This window comes from Merops nubicus, unplaced genomic scaffold (genome assembly GCF_000691845.1).
Source record: "Merops nubicus isolate BGI_N331 unplaced genomic scaffold, ASM69184v1 scaffold13157, whole genome shotgun sequence".
In the NCBI taxonomy this organism is placed as follows: domain Eukaryota; kingdom Metazoa; phylum Chordata; class Aves; order Coraciiformes; family Meropidae; genus Merops; species Merops nubicus.
The window spans coordinates 7818-21093 of NW_008621050.1; the positions used below are offsets into that span (position 1 = coordinate 7818).

General features: G+C 49.8%; 1 protein-coding gene across 1 annotated transcript in view; it reads left to right on the forward strand.

Annotated features, from left to right (window-relative positions):
* AGTRAP (angiotensin II receptor-associated protein) overlaps positions 1–613 on the forward strand; it is a 3234-nt gene extending 2621 nt beyond the window's left edge. Inside the window, exon 4 of the mRNA XM_008944325.1 lies at positions 507–613. Coding sequence (XP_008942573.1) covers positions 507–613 — 107 coding nt within the window. The remainder of the gene's footprint in view (positions 1–506) is intronic.
* Positions 614–13276: the final 12663 nt, after the last annotated feature.

A 13276-nucleotide genomic window follows, 5' to 3' on the forward strand; every position in this document is an offset into this window, starting at 1 on the left:
GTGTTTTGGTGCCCAGCTTTGTTCGTGTGATGGTGTGGCACAGCTGAGGCAAAGCTGTGCTGTTGGGAAGAGTGGCCCATGGACAAGTCATGTTCTTAAATCTGTGCTGTCAGCAAGCCAAGGGTCCTGCTGCTTCTGCTTTTGTCTCTTCATTTTTCCACTAGATTTCATAAACTTAATCTGGCTGTAATATGGTATTACAGGGAGCTGTTACTCTGCTCTGTAGTATTGAGGGCCCTGCTTGCCCACAGCCACGTGGCTGCTAGGAGAGCAGCTCTCCAGGAATGCAGAGGGATGTCCAAACCCATCTCAGTTCTTTTGCCCTTGTTGGAAGGAAGAATTTTCTTACCTCCTGCCTGTGTAGTGAGAAACCCAGAACACAGGTGCTAAGGAGCTGGTGGAGCAGCCAACGTGGTGTGCTCCTGAGCTGTTGGGTTTCTTCTGGAAGGTTCAGTTCTTGTGCCTGGGGTATTTTCCCAAGCTTGTTCTCCTCTCTCCCCACTCAGGTGTCAGCCCTGCCGGCCGGGACCGCAGCGCCTACGAGCCGATCGACCAGCAGGGAGCTGCTCCACACTGGCCTGACTCCAGCAAGGCAGCCCAGCAGCCATACTGAGGCCCTCCCTGAGACAGAGAACAGACACTGCCCTCCCCCAGCTCAGCCTTCCACCCTGCCCACGGCTGTCCTGCTGGAGCAAGACCTGCTGCTGAGCAAACAGAAGATCTGATTGTCCATTCCATTTGCCTCCCTGGTGGCTGGGCAGATGAGTTCCTGCAGGAGACCTCAGAGATGTCCTGTTAAGCACTGTGACTCTGTAATCCCTGCACTCTCCTCCCTCCCCTGTACGTGTGAGTGGATGCACCTTCTGCAGCCTTCCCAGTCTTGTGTTGTGCATCCTCTCCATTGCAAGTAAGGGAACCACTCCAAATGCTCCTGGACAAGCTATCTTTAAAAGGCTTATGGACTGCCCTGAAACAGCACAGTTTAGCCTGCTTTTATGCAGATAAATTTCTAGGAAACATCTGGGAGTTCCTGAGGGCTGTTTTTGATGATGTTACTTAACTAAGATTTATGACCATAACTCCCTCTGCTAGCTGTGGTGTTTAGTACAAAGCTGGGGTTGGTATAAAACACTCTGCTGGGCCAGGGAGCTGCTTGTGCTCTCACTATCTAGCCTTGGGTTTTATTCACTGATGCTTTTATGCAAGTTGAATGTCCTCCAGGATACTTTAAATGGCTATTGAATGTCAATTATAAATACTCTGTGCCTTGAAATGTCCTTTTGCCTTCAGTTGCCTATCTTAACAGAACTTGAAATGTTATGTTTTTTAAGAAAACCATAAAATGAATATAGTTTTTCTGTGTTAGAAAAAGTTACCCTGGTTATCTGTCTCCTTGGAAAATGCAGATATTCTTGGGGGTTTGGGACTGTAGCCAAGTAGTTTGGGAGAAACATTCTGGGGGAAGGTCTTACAGGGCTTTGATGGGTTTTAGTCCAAGGTTTACCTGGACAGGTAGAGGGGACTGCTTATAAATATGTGGGTGGGAGGGTGGGCTGGTGAATTGAGGATTGGGGAAAGGAAAAGATGGGTGTATTTACACTGCAGTGGTAAGCTCCATGGGGTGTGACAAATGACAAGTTCTGATCTTATGCACAATAAATCTGCCCTGCTGTGGCTTTCAGGGTAAAATCCTAAATAAATTCAACAGGATTCTTTTTCAGAAGAGAGTATGTCAGGTTTGGCAGAATGGAAGGACTAGTTCTTGAGAGACTGAAGCAGGTTCATTTTTCAGAGTTTCCATTTGTTCTTCTACAGTTGCATTTTCCTTGACAAGACCTGCTGCTGCACTGATTTTTCAGTGAGGAGGAGCCCCCTTAACTAACCTTCAGAACCATGCCAAGCAATTTTCTCTCAAGTTTGATCCCTTGAAACATAACTAGATGTTTCCTCCACTGTGCTGAGCAAGCACAACAGTGACCTGCTGCTGTACCTGCACCTTCATCCCTTGTGCTTGAACCAAGCCCAGGGTAAACTGCCCCACAAGTGCAACAGCCTGGTTTGCTTTCCTAAGATGAGTATTGGATATTCATTTTGCAGGCTGCCACACAACAGAGCATGGGAATAGGAATCAGTCTCCTCTTGTGACAGATGGGGGGAAAAAGAAAAACAGGTAGGCAGAAATTCCTGGAGCTTGTGGAGTTGCAGAGCAAGCCTGTATGTTCAGTTAAGGTTGGGGGTTTTTTTCAGCCCTTCAGAACTGTTCAGTGACAGTATGGATCCCTGAAGAATGCACTTAAATGCACAGGGAGTTTTATTCCCCAGGGATTTTTATTCCCTAGACCTGTGAAGCACAGACTGAAAAGGACCATTTTGAATGCTTTTGGGGTATTTGCACAAAGAGTTCCATCTAGTGAGGCCTCCTCAGCCATTCTCCATGGTGAAAGATGCCACATAATCTATTGATACCCATCCCTCTGTGTGCTTTTCAGTGAAGAATTCAGCGTGGCTGGGAGCTCAGGGGAGCAGGGCAGGGCAGGACTTACAGGAGGCTCACTGTGCCTCAAGGATACCGACTTTGGGCAGTAAATCAGAGAGGTGCTGAACAAAACAAAGCCCCTCCTGGCATCCAAGGAGCAGGGTGTTTGTTTTGGCAGTGTTCACAATAAGCACCAATGTACTCTCAGATCAATACCTGGGTTTGTAGGGCCGGGGGGGTTCAGGGTGCTTGTGGTTGCAGCACACAACCTGGCTTCACCCAGGAGGAGGAGGGAGGAGGTGGGGCTTGTCCTGGGGTGCTGCCCGGGGGGGGCATGAGGGGGTCTCTCCTGGCTGAACTGCCCCTGGGCTGTGGCTTTAATTAGCAGTGGGGCAGAGGAGCTTTCCAGGGGCCATCTGCAGCCCCAGCCCGGCAGCTAATCGCGGGGGATAAGCTGCTTACAGCCACCCGCCGGGCTCCGGGCAGCCAGGGGCACCAGCTGGGCTTTGCCCCCAGCCCTCGGAGGTGTGGGCACGACCCTGAGGCTCTGGGGAGACCCACGGCACGGCCAGTGGAACGAGTGGAGCCTGCAAGGGGAGGTGAGTCCCCGGGAGAGCTCCTGGGGGTGCTGAGCGAGGGCCCGGGGCGGGTGCTGCCTCACACCAGCCCCAAGTGGCTGCCCCGGGCTGGGGGGTGGGGTGATGGGCCACCCACTCCCACCACACGTTCCAGGGCACTGGCTTGGTCTTGGGTGGTGGCACAGGAAGGGTTGAAGGGAGGGGGAGGCCACTCATTTGTGTCTGTTGGTCTCAGAGTGGCAACGGGAGGCTCGTGATGGTTCGGGTTGTGAGTCTTGGGTGAAAATCCTTGTGTTTAAGGCATGTGAAGTGTGGTCTTGGGCCAACCACCAATCCCAACCCCCAATGGTAAATGGATCAGCCTTGGTCTGTGGGGATGGGAGAACTGGCATTGTCTGTGCCAGTTCTGTGTTCATCATGTGTCTGTCACTGGTACCCCAACAGATCCACTTGGAAGAGCTTGATTTACTTGTCATGCACTGTGCTATTTACTTCCTTTTGCTTCTAACACCAGAAATACATTGATTGCTTAATTTTTTGTTTGCTTAATTGGATTAGTTTCAGGTTTTAATGTGCTGTTAGTGTTGTTGTGAAGCATATATAGTAAGTACATGTTAAATGTTTTAGTTGGGAACATAAAAGCCAATATGAAATCCATTGGTCATGGATTTTGCAGTTTGCAAAACATGCAGCTTGCCTCGAGTATCTCTTTTGGTCTTAGAAGAAGTTTTAAAAAGCACTTCATAAAATGTTGTTGCCTTTTGAGTAAGATTAGCTGCTGCTTAAAATTGTTTACAGTAAGGTCCTGAAGGCAAAAAAGGTGATTTTTAAAGGATGCTGTCTCTTCCTGATCTCACCAAGACTGAAATTAGGAATGAGAGAGGTGCAGAACACCACCTAAAATAATCATGACAATGTGTTGAGAACCTGGAACTGGGCAGAAAGAACTGGAGAACTAAAAAAACCCAGCAGTTCCCAAGGCTACTTGCAACACTGCATGGCTGGCATGGATTTCATAGGCTGTGCTGCCTCTTTTCAGATGAACTAGGGTGGTTTGAGATGATACAGGTGTATGTGTTTCACAATACCCTTTTCATTTCTCAGAAGGGAGGTGGAAAAGAGTGGTGGTTAGAGTGACAGTGATTGACAGCTTGCTTTTAAAATCTGAGTGAGTGAAAGCACAGTCCCCTCAAATTGCACTTACCTGTTGAAGTGTTAGGGAGCTGTGCTCAGTGGGAGTGTTACATGTAAAACCATCTGACTCAGTGGCTAGACTGCAAATTAAGTCTCCCATCTGTGCTGCAACCCTCCCAGATTAGGGGCCAACGTAGACTCTGGATTTGCAAACATGGTTTCAATTTTTAGTGTGGACAAGAAGAACTTGGCCTGTGTAGCCTTGAACCTTTGCAAGGCTGTGGCATGATACATGAAGAAATCTTCACTTGCTCAGCAGTTAAACAGCACCTTAAGGCCAGGCACTACCTTTTGGTTGAGAAAAAGGCAGTGTGGAGATCTGAGCTGGATTTCCAGTCGATGAAGAGGGGTAAGCATTGCACTCCAGCTGCAGCCGTGTTGCTCTGACTTCTGTAAGGACATTTCCTTCTAGACCTGTTCTTTTTTGGTGTCACATAGCTCTGGTTAGAGCTAAAGCATTCTGGAAAAGCAGCTACAGGGGAAAAAAAAAAGCTACCTTGTCTTGGCAGCAGGATAGTTCAGCCTTGTTGGCAACAAGTTCTTTTTGAGGCTGCATAATGCTGGAAGTCTTTCTTTTTCATTTTTTTTTTTGTTGAGAACTGAGTCTGTCCTCTTCAAGTCCTTCCTGCTTTGCCAGATGGGGTTGTCTGCTGAGGAATGGGGAGAGAGTAGTGTCTGTAATGCTTCCAGGGCTGAGCCTGGGCAATTGGAGACAAGACACACAAGGAAAGTACCCAAAGCCTCTGGCAAACTAGGGAAGAGGCGATGAGAAAGATGCATGCTCTTTTGTTTATGTTTATTCTTATTTTTCTTCAGGGCAAAGCAACGTTCAGAAGAGGTGAATGTGGAGCTGTATTTGTGGAGTAGACGTTTCCCATCACTGGCTCCAGGCTGTGGCATCCAGTGTAACCCCCAGGCAGAGAGCAGAGCAAGGCTGGCTGTGTGCTGCACCTCTGCCAGCAAAACAGAGCTCCCAGCCCGAGACAGACTAATCTCTCCTGCCCTTCTCAGCCGTGCTGGGACAGCCCCAGTCAGCTCTCCAGTCCCTGTGTCCTGCAGCAGAATAATCTCTGGGCTGCAGCAGCACAGCTCTGAGGCTGGGGCTGGTAGGATTCCCCATCTCACTTTGTCAGCAGCCCCCACCGTGGACCTCCCTCGGAGACCCTCACGCCTTGAGGCTTCTAGTTTAGAGGGGAGAAGGAGAGGGAGGATTGACTTTCCCCAACACCACCCCCAGGGAGCAAAGGCAGCTGGCAGCTGCTCCGTGCACACTGCTCACCATCACTGCCTAGCAAGGAGGAACAAGACCAGGGACTACCCACTGGAAAGCCAACAGCATCGAGCTCCTGCTGCTTCTTGTATGGATCCTGTGAACCCTGCACTGCTCAATGCACGTTTGTCACCTCGCCCTCTAGTTTCCCCTCTTGGGGATGAGCTAGTGGTGTGTCCTTCAAGGAGCTCCAGTGAAAGCAGGAACACTTGTTGTCGCTCAGCCCAGACCCTGGGGGATCTCCATCCGTCTAGTTTGGGGTCCCATCAGTCTCTTGTGCAATCCTCACAGATTTCTGCCAGCTTGTACTATTCAATCCAAAGGCTTAAGGAAGAAACTGCTTGGATGGGGGCATGGGGCTCCCTGCCACTGGAGCCCAGGCCTTCTGCAGTCACTGGCAGTCTGGGCTTTGTCCCCGAGGAGGCTCCTTCTAGCATCCTGGGCAGAGGAGAACAGCTGGCTGGAGCAAAGACCAGTGCTGCCCAGGCAAGGCTGAAATGGGGTGTCCCATTTGCTAAAGACTGGAGCCTCAGTGCAGTGACACGGGACTTCAGTCGTCCAGAACCTCGCTCTGTCTCTCACAGATATGGATGCATTGACTCAAACACACAGAGAAACAAAATTCCAGGTGACATCCAGCCAGAAACCCTGGCTTCTGGGGTGGGCTCTGCCAGGCTGGTGGATACAGGAGCAGATTCCTCCTGCAATTGCTCCCCTGATTTCAGATGCCAGTCACAGGCAACTCTGGAAACTGGTGGTCTTTATATTCATGCAAAAAGTCATTGCACCAAAAAGGTTCTTGGAGGAGGAGAGGCATCTGATAGGTCAGCCCCATGTGCTGTGTCGTGGAAGAGAGACCTGCCAGCCAGTCTGTATCCAGAGGGTCTGCAGTTGTCTCTGGAGACAGACTGGGGAGAGGCTCAGATGAACCTTGGTGTAGCCATGTATGGGACTCCAAGGGAAGTGTGTGTGAGAGTCACTTCTCCTGGAGGTAAAGAGTTCAGACCAATCCAGCATCTTAGTATTAAATCTGTAGAAGGCAACAACTCTGAAGCTGGTGTTAAGCCCAGAAAAGAGTCAGAAGAGGTGTGGGACTCTAGATCCCAGGCAGGCAGAGGAGCAGCTGTGGTGGGCAGCAGCCAGTCCAGCCCTTTCTGTGCTCAGGCTGAAGAAGGCTTTGGTGACTATTCCAACGTAGGCTGTATGGACGTGAGCAGAGGAGGAAGGAGAAACAAACCCTCCCACCAAAGCAGCTGGAGGAACTGGGAACCTGATGCCCATCGTGACCATGCTGAAGAACTTTCTGTTGGGTGGAGTGCCAAAGACCTGCAGTGCTGTGCAGGAGGGAGCCAGACACAGGGAGCTGTGTCCAGAGAGGTGAGGCTCTGCTCACTGTAGCTTCCCTGCTCACAGATAACACTTGTGCTGGTTTCCACTTCTCTCTAGAGGTGCAGAGTCGAGGCACAACAGTGATGGAGATGCTTGTCCTGTAACTTTTTCTGGCACTGAATGGGCAGATTTTGCTCTGTTATGGTCCTCCTCCATCCCAACATGCACATCTTTCTGTCTGTCCTTCTTCCTAAAGACCAGCTGGTTAACTTGGTCATTCTTGGGAATGTAAATCCATGTGTCTGTTCCGTGGATCTCCACGCAGAGGGAAAGCATTAAACTGGTTTTCACTCTGTGCATAGTTGCAGGGCTCCAAGATCTCAGTTCTGTTGTGTTCTTCCATGTCTGAAGTATGTAAGGATATTCACAGAGCCATGGTGGGGGCAGTGCCAAAGGCACCTGAAGTAGTGCAGCACTCTTCTGGTCACCATCCAGCGTGACTAACCACCCTGGGTGCAGGTCAGTTCTGCAGTGTGAATAATCATGTGAGTTCCTGTCTCCTGTCTGTTCACAGGTCTCAGAGAACAGCTCCTGGTCGTTGGAGATGAATGAGCAAAGGTAAAAAGACTCTGTGTGTGAGGGTGCAGGTAGTTGGCAGGGGAGGACAACTGCTGGAAAGTGGCCAAGGAGCCATGTTCCTGGGAATGTTTGGGTGTGGGCTTACCCTGCAGTATTCTGCCATGGTCAGCTCAGGGGCTGCACCCATTTCTTCCCAAAAGGTTGATATCTGGAATGGACCATGCTCTAAAAAAGAATTTGTGTCTTTTGAGTTCTACCTTCTAAATTCAACCCTGGTTGTTGCCAGTGATGGAAAAACTGTTGGTACTGTATGTGCTGCTTCTCAGGGCAGCCAGGTCCAGCCTGCTCACCACACAGCTAGCCAAGATCAGGAACTGGGTTTATCCACGAGATGGGATTGAAATTTATGACCTTGCATCAGATACATGTGAGATTGCTGCCAATTTAGTGACAGTGACACCTCAATTTGGCGTGAGGCTGAAGGTTTTGCATTCTTTAGATGCTTTAAAACAGCCTCTTTTCAGCTTGATGGCTGAACTCTGATTGCCACCTCCTGGCTGGGTTTAATTTTCCTCTCTGCTCCCTGGAGCTCACTTTTTGTCTTTTCTCTTTAAGTTTCCAGCACTCCTGTGACAGACAAAGGCTGATGAGGTGTTTCCGAGCCTGGAGGGGACACACCCTCTGGCAAAGGGCAGCAGCCGGGCAGCTTCACAGGCGGCAGCTGCTTCGGAAGAGCCTTGGTGCTTGGCAGGGGGCTCTGCACCAGAGGAGGATGCAGCTGGAGGTGGCCCAGCAGAGATGTGCCTCGACCCTGCTAGCTCTCAGCTTCCACAGGGTGAGGACGGGCTAGGGAGGGTGGAGGTGGTGCTGTGAGTTTTCTGTTGTGCAGTCAGAGAAGGCAGAAATCCTGTTGGGATGGGGAGGAGGAAGGGTGTGTGGAGTTCAGTGGTGTGGATCCTGATACCTGCAGCTTGTTCTGATCCTGTGGTTTCTCCTTCAGTGGAAGGAAGCTGTGGCAAAGCAGAGCAAGAAGCGAGCTCTGAGGCCTGAGCTCTGTTCTTATGCCCAAAGTTCATCACCAGGGTTTTTTGGAGTAGGAAGATTAGCAGCTATGACAACCTCAGCTCAGCACCAGCTTACAGTAGGATACTCCAGGGAAGCTGAGCAGGCTTGTAGGTAAGCTGAGAGCATTCTCTTTCTGTCATCTGGGACAAGTGGAGGTTTACAAAGAGAGACATTCTTCTCAAGTGGTGGGAAAGGTGTTTGCAGGTCCTTGGATATATTGCTGCAGAGAAGGACTACAAGAGTTATGAACTTGGTTTTAAGAACTAAATCCTATTCCAGGGCTGCCGTGCACTAGAGTTCTCAGTCTGATTTGAGTGTCTGACAGAAATACTCCTGTGCTATTTCTTGAGCTCAGCTATCACCTGCATGTGTGATACAGGCATAGATGAGACCAGGGGGAGGCAATACTACAGTCTCCAGCTGGACACTAGAGGTGTCAAAACAAAACCCTTTTATTATGTGATTCTGAAGGCAGAAGAACAAGACCAGACAACAAGTGAGAGCTACCCAGGGAGAAGGAAGGCTCTGCAATCAGTTCTTTGAGTGGCTCTTGGGGCAGAGGAATATTAAAGCATGCTTGTGACTCTTTCAGGGTGCAGGGAGGACTGTGGACACTGCTTCAGCGCAGGCAGAGAGGAGATGAACCCTGCCACAGAGCTCAGGCAGTCAGAGATGTGAGGAGACTTGCTGGTAAGCACACGTTCCATAGCCTTGGAACAGCCTGGAGGGAATCACCGTGTCACCACGCTTCTTGGTTTGTGTCTAGCTGTTGCTTTGATCAGACTCTTGCAGAATCTGATCCTGCAGATAGCTGGGCCAGTGTCTGTGGTGGTGGAGGTGTCATACACCTTTTGTCTTGTTCCTCGTGGCAGCTCAGCTGTCACAGATGTTGCTCCAGCAATGTGAGCTGTGTCCCTTAAGTGCCCTTCCTCAGACTGGAGTGCAGCCAGGGAATGTTTGCTCTGGGACACTAAGTGGTTTGAAGTTTTTCTAAGCTCTTTTTCTTTCTGGCAATCTCTTCCTGCCCTGCCACACAGCAGCTTTCAGACTCTGGCGCCTGCAGAAGGAGCTGCTGAGCAAAGAGGAAGCCAGGCTTTTGGAAGCCCATGCTCTTCTGCAGAAGAAGCAGCTACAGAAGGTTTTCTGGCTGTGGCATTCCCGATGCTTGGAAAGGAAACAGATTTTAGCACTGACAACTCAGAGCCAAAGAAACTTGCTGTCCCGGTAAGTTGCTGAGGTCTGTTTTCCACGTGAGAAGCCCATTCACTGTGACATTCCAAGGGATGACAGAGCCAGCCCAGGCAGTGGTATGTTATTCCATCTTAAAGCCATCTATTCTTTTGGTTTAGGAGTTAATAAAGATGAAAGTAGGGAGGCACAAGCTTGGGCATGTGAATTTCCATGTTGTTTTATTTTCCTTTGATATTTTCAGGTGTTTCACTGCCTGGAAGGAGACTGTTGAGCAGAAGGTGCTTTACAGGTGGAACGTGGCCCATCTCACAGCAGTGTCACTGAGGAGATTCTTCCAGCAGTGGGTCGAGGTGCTGCAGGTCAGAGAAGGCCATAAGCAGGCAATGGTGAACTTCTTCCTCCAACGATGGGGGCAGCCTTCTGGTGAGCAGCTTGGGGTGCAGAATCTGAGATTTGGAGGTGCTTAGGCTCCTCCTTCCTCTTCTCCTATGGTGAAACCCAGCTGAAGACAGCCTGATAAGAGAGGCTCAGATGATAGGTGGTATTAACAGACTAGAGTGGGCAGAGTATTAATTGTTCTTTATGTGTCAGTGAAGCTGCAGGGAGATCTGTTGCTCTGCTTCATAAATGTAGCAGAAACTCTTAAACCTTGTTGAAAAGCAGCAGTTGGAGGGCTGGGCTGAGTTTCTTAGGAATGCCTTCTGACAAATGTTGTCTCTTGTCACTCTGTAACTGGTTAAGGACCCATTTTAAGCTCAGCAGCTGACAGGACTGTGACAAAGAGGCATGAAGATCAGCCAGGGTGGACTGTGGAGAGACCATTTCCAGAGAAAACAGGCTGCTCTCTGGATGACTTCTGCCAAAAGGTGAAGCTCCAGAGAGTGTATCTGCTGTGGAGAGCAAGGCTGTGTGAGCATCACCGAGCTGGGTGAGTGAGGAAGAGCCAGTTCCTGGAGCCCTGCCCTCATTAGTAGTGTCCACTTGGCTTTCTGGTCCTTCTGGAAGAGCCCCTTTTACCATCATGTCTGTCCTAGTGTCCCCCTCTGCTATCCCTTTTCAGTCACTTTGCTGTTTCAATGTCTTCTGTCTCAGTTCTTTCTCTCAGATTTTGGAGCAGTGTAGACTCAGAAAAGCTCTGAAATTGTGGCACCAAAAGTGTCTCATGATGAAGACAATTGATCAAAGTACTAAGCACTCACCCAGGACTGTGGATGAAGAACCTCTTGCCATGCTGTTTTCTGAGGACCTCTCAACATCTTCTGGCTTTGACAGCAGTGCTCCAGCTACTCTGGCCTCTCAGAGCTCATTGGAGAAGGTGAGCAGGTCTTGACACATCCAAACTGCTCTGAGGTGCTAAATTGCTGGTTTTATCCAGGGGAAAAATTCTGCTCCAGCATGGTATTGTCATCAGTGAACTGTGCTCAGTGCTTAGGCTTGAGTACTGAGCCTGTAGGGTCCTGGAGTTTAAATGTAATCAGAAAGTTGCTTCTCCCTGTGCCCTTCCTGGTTCATCCTTGGGTGATATGTGGAGCTGCTGAGAGAGTGAGGGCCTCTTGTGCACTTGCTCCTGTTTGTGGCTGCAAGGTGGAAGGGATGAGCTACAAAGAACCTCATCACCCAGAAAGTGCATGTGCCCATTTCCCCTTTTCTCAGGATACAAAGAATTGTGTGACTACTCAACATAGAAATATTTTCCCATCACTTACATGTTTGCACTCCAGAGCTGTACTTGCTAGCCTGCAGTTCCTTTGGGTGCATCCTGAATTTCCCTGAATCCTTGCCAAAAAGAGATAAACAGGGTGCTCAGAGAGATTCCCCTGCAAGGCCCCTCATCTCATGGCACATTCTCCCCTGCAGGAATACAGTTTTAGTGGGAGCAGCCAGCAGAGCTGCTCCTCCATCCTGGCTGCTGAGGATGTCACACGTGGGCCGTGCTGCAGTTCATTCCTGGAACCCCAGCAGTGTGCAGAGCTGGCAGCTGGGCTGGCTGGGGAGCTGGGCTTGTGTGCCTCCTTTCCTCCATGGACTACTGGGTGAGTTAGAGACTGATTCCTTGAGGTGCTGGTAGCAGTGGCCCCTTGTTGGATTTGGCTGAACTCCATCCTTCTGGATGGTCCCTCATGCCACCTCTCACCATTCTTCTGCGTGTTTTATCCTCTTTTTCTTTCCTTTTACCCCTGGTACTTTTATCATGCAGAAGAAATTGGTTTGTGGGAGGTCAGCTCCAGTCTTTGGCCCTGCAGAGTCCAGACAACGTCCAGCCTCTCACCAGTTACCCTCCATGGGAGGAGGTAAGGCTGAGAAGTGGTGTGATGCATATAAATGTCCAAGTGTTTTCTGCATAGTCCAATTTAGCAAAGAGCTTTTGGGTTTCACTCTCAGCATATGGAAGGTCGCACTGTTGTGCTCTCTTTGTTCTGTCTCCACTCAGACAGAAGGTCTGGGAGATTGAGGCATTTCTCAGGGTAACTTTCCTCCCCTTTGCCAGCTGAGTTGGAAATTGGCTGTGTGTCAAGGATTTCAAAGGGATGTGAGATCCTCCTGTCTGGGTGTTCCTGTGCTGTCGGGGGGTAACAACAGGGAGCTGGGCAATCACAGAAGTCACAGCAGCAAGGAGAAGGGGCTGAGCTGCGTGGAGTGACTGTGTCAGAGCAGCAGTTCATGGCTCTTTTTTTGCTTCTCTGGATTACAGGACTGCAGCTCTGACGAGGAGGTGAAGAGCTGCTGGCATCAAGCAGAGAAACGTTGCCTGCAGAGCTTCTTCATGCTCTGGGCAGCTCGGACTCAGCAGCTGGTAAAGGCCCAGCAGCACCACAGGCTCCTTCAGCTCTCTCGGTAGGTATTGTGCTTTCCAGAAGTTTCCTAAAGCTCTCTGTATTAAGAGCTCTACACTTGCTTTTTTATTTAAAAAAAAAAAATTTCCCCTACCTATTTTTTTGGTCTTCAGTGGGATTTTTGCAGCACGTTAGTTTGAGGTTTTTTCCTGCTTCAAAATTATGATATCTGAACACAGTCATCTCTGGTTTGATGGGATCCTCACAAATTTGAGTGAGCCCAATGCTGCTTACACCAAGCCCTAGTAACTTCCTATCCACTGAGCTGGCTCTGCTCACAGCGAGCCCAGTGCTGCTGATAACAAGCCCTGGTAGCTTCCTATCCACTGAGCTGGCTCTGCTCCTTTACATCTTGAAGACAACAGCAGGCTTGGCACAGCCAGGACAGAACAACTTACTCCCAACAACTTTTCCTGCCCATCATTTCCCCTGGCATTTCATGGGGAATGGATGTTAACAGATCAGATTTCCTAAACTCCCTTGTGTGTGTTCACTGTTAAAGTTTCACTTACAAGGTGGGAATCCACGTGAGTTGTTCCTACAGTTGGTCCCATGACCTTTGTCTTTCTCAGAACCTTCCTCAGCTGGCACCACTGGGTCATGGAAAACACAACCAGAAAAGCAGCAGCAGCCCTGAAACATCGACTTTGTTGCTGCCAGAAAGTGTTCAGCCTGTGGAAGAGGAGACTGGTCCAGAAGGTGGAAGCTGACCAGAGGTTCAGGTGTCACATTCACCAGATGGCTGCTGATGTTCTGTGGC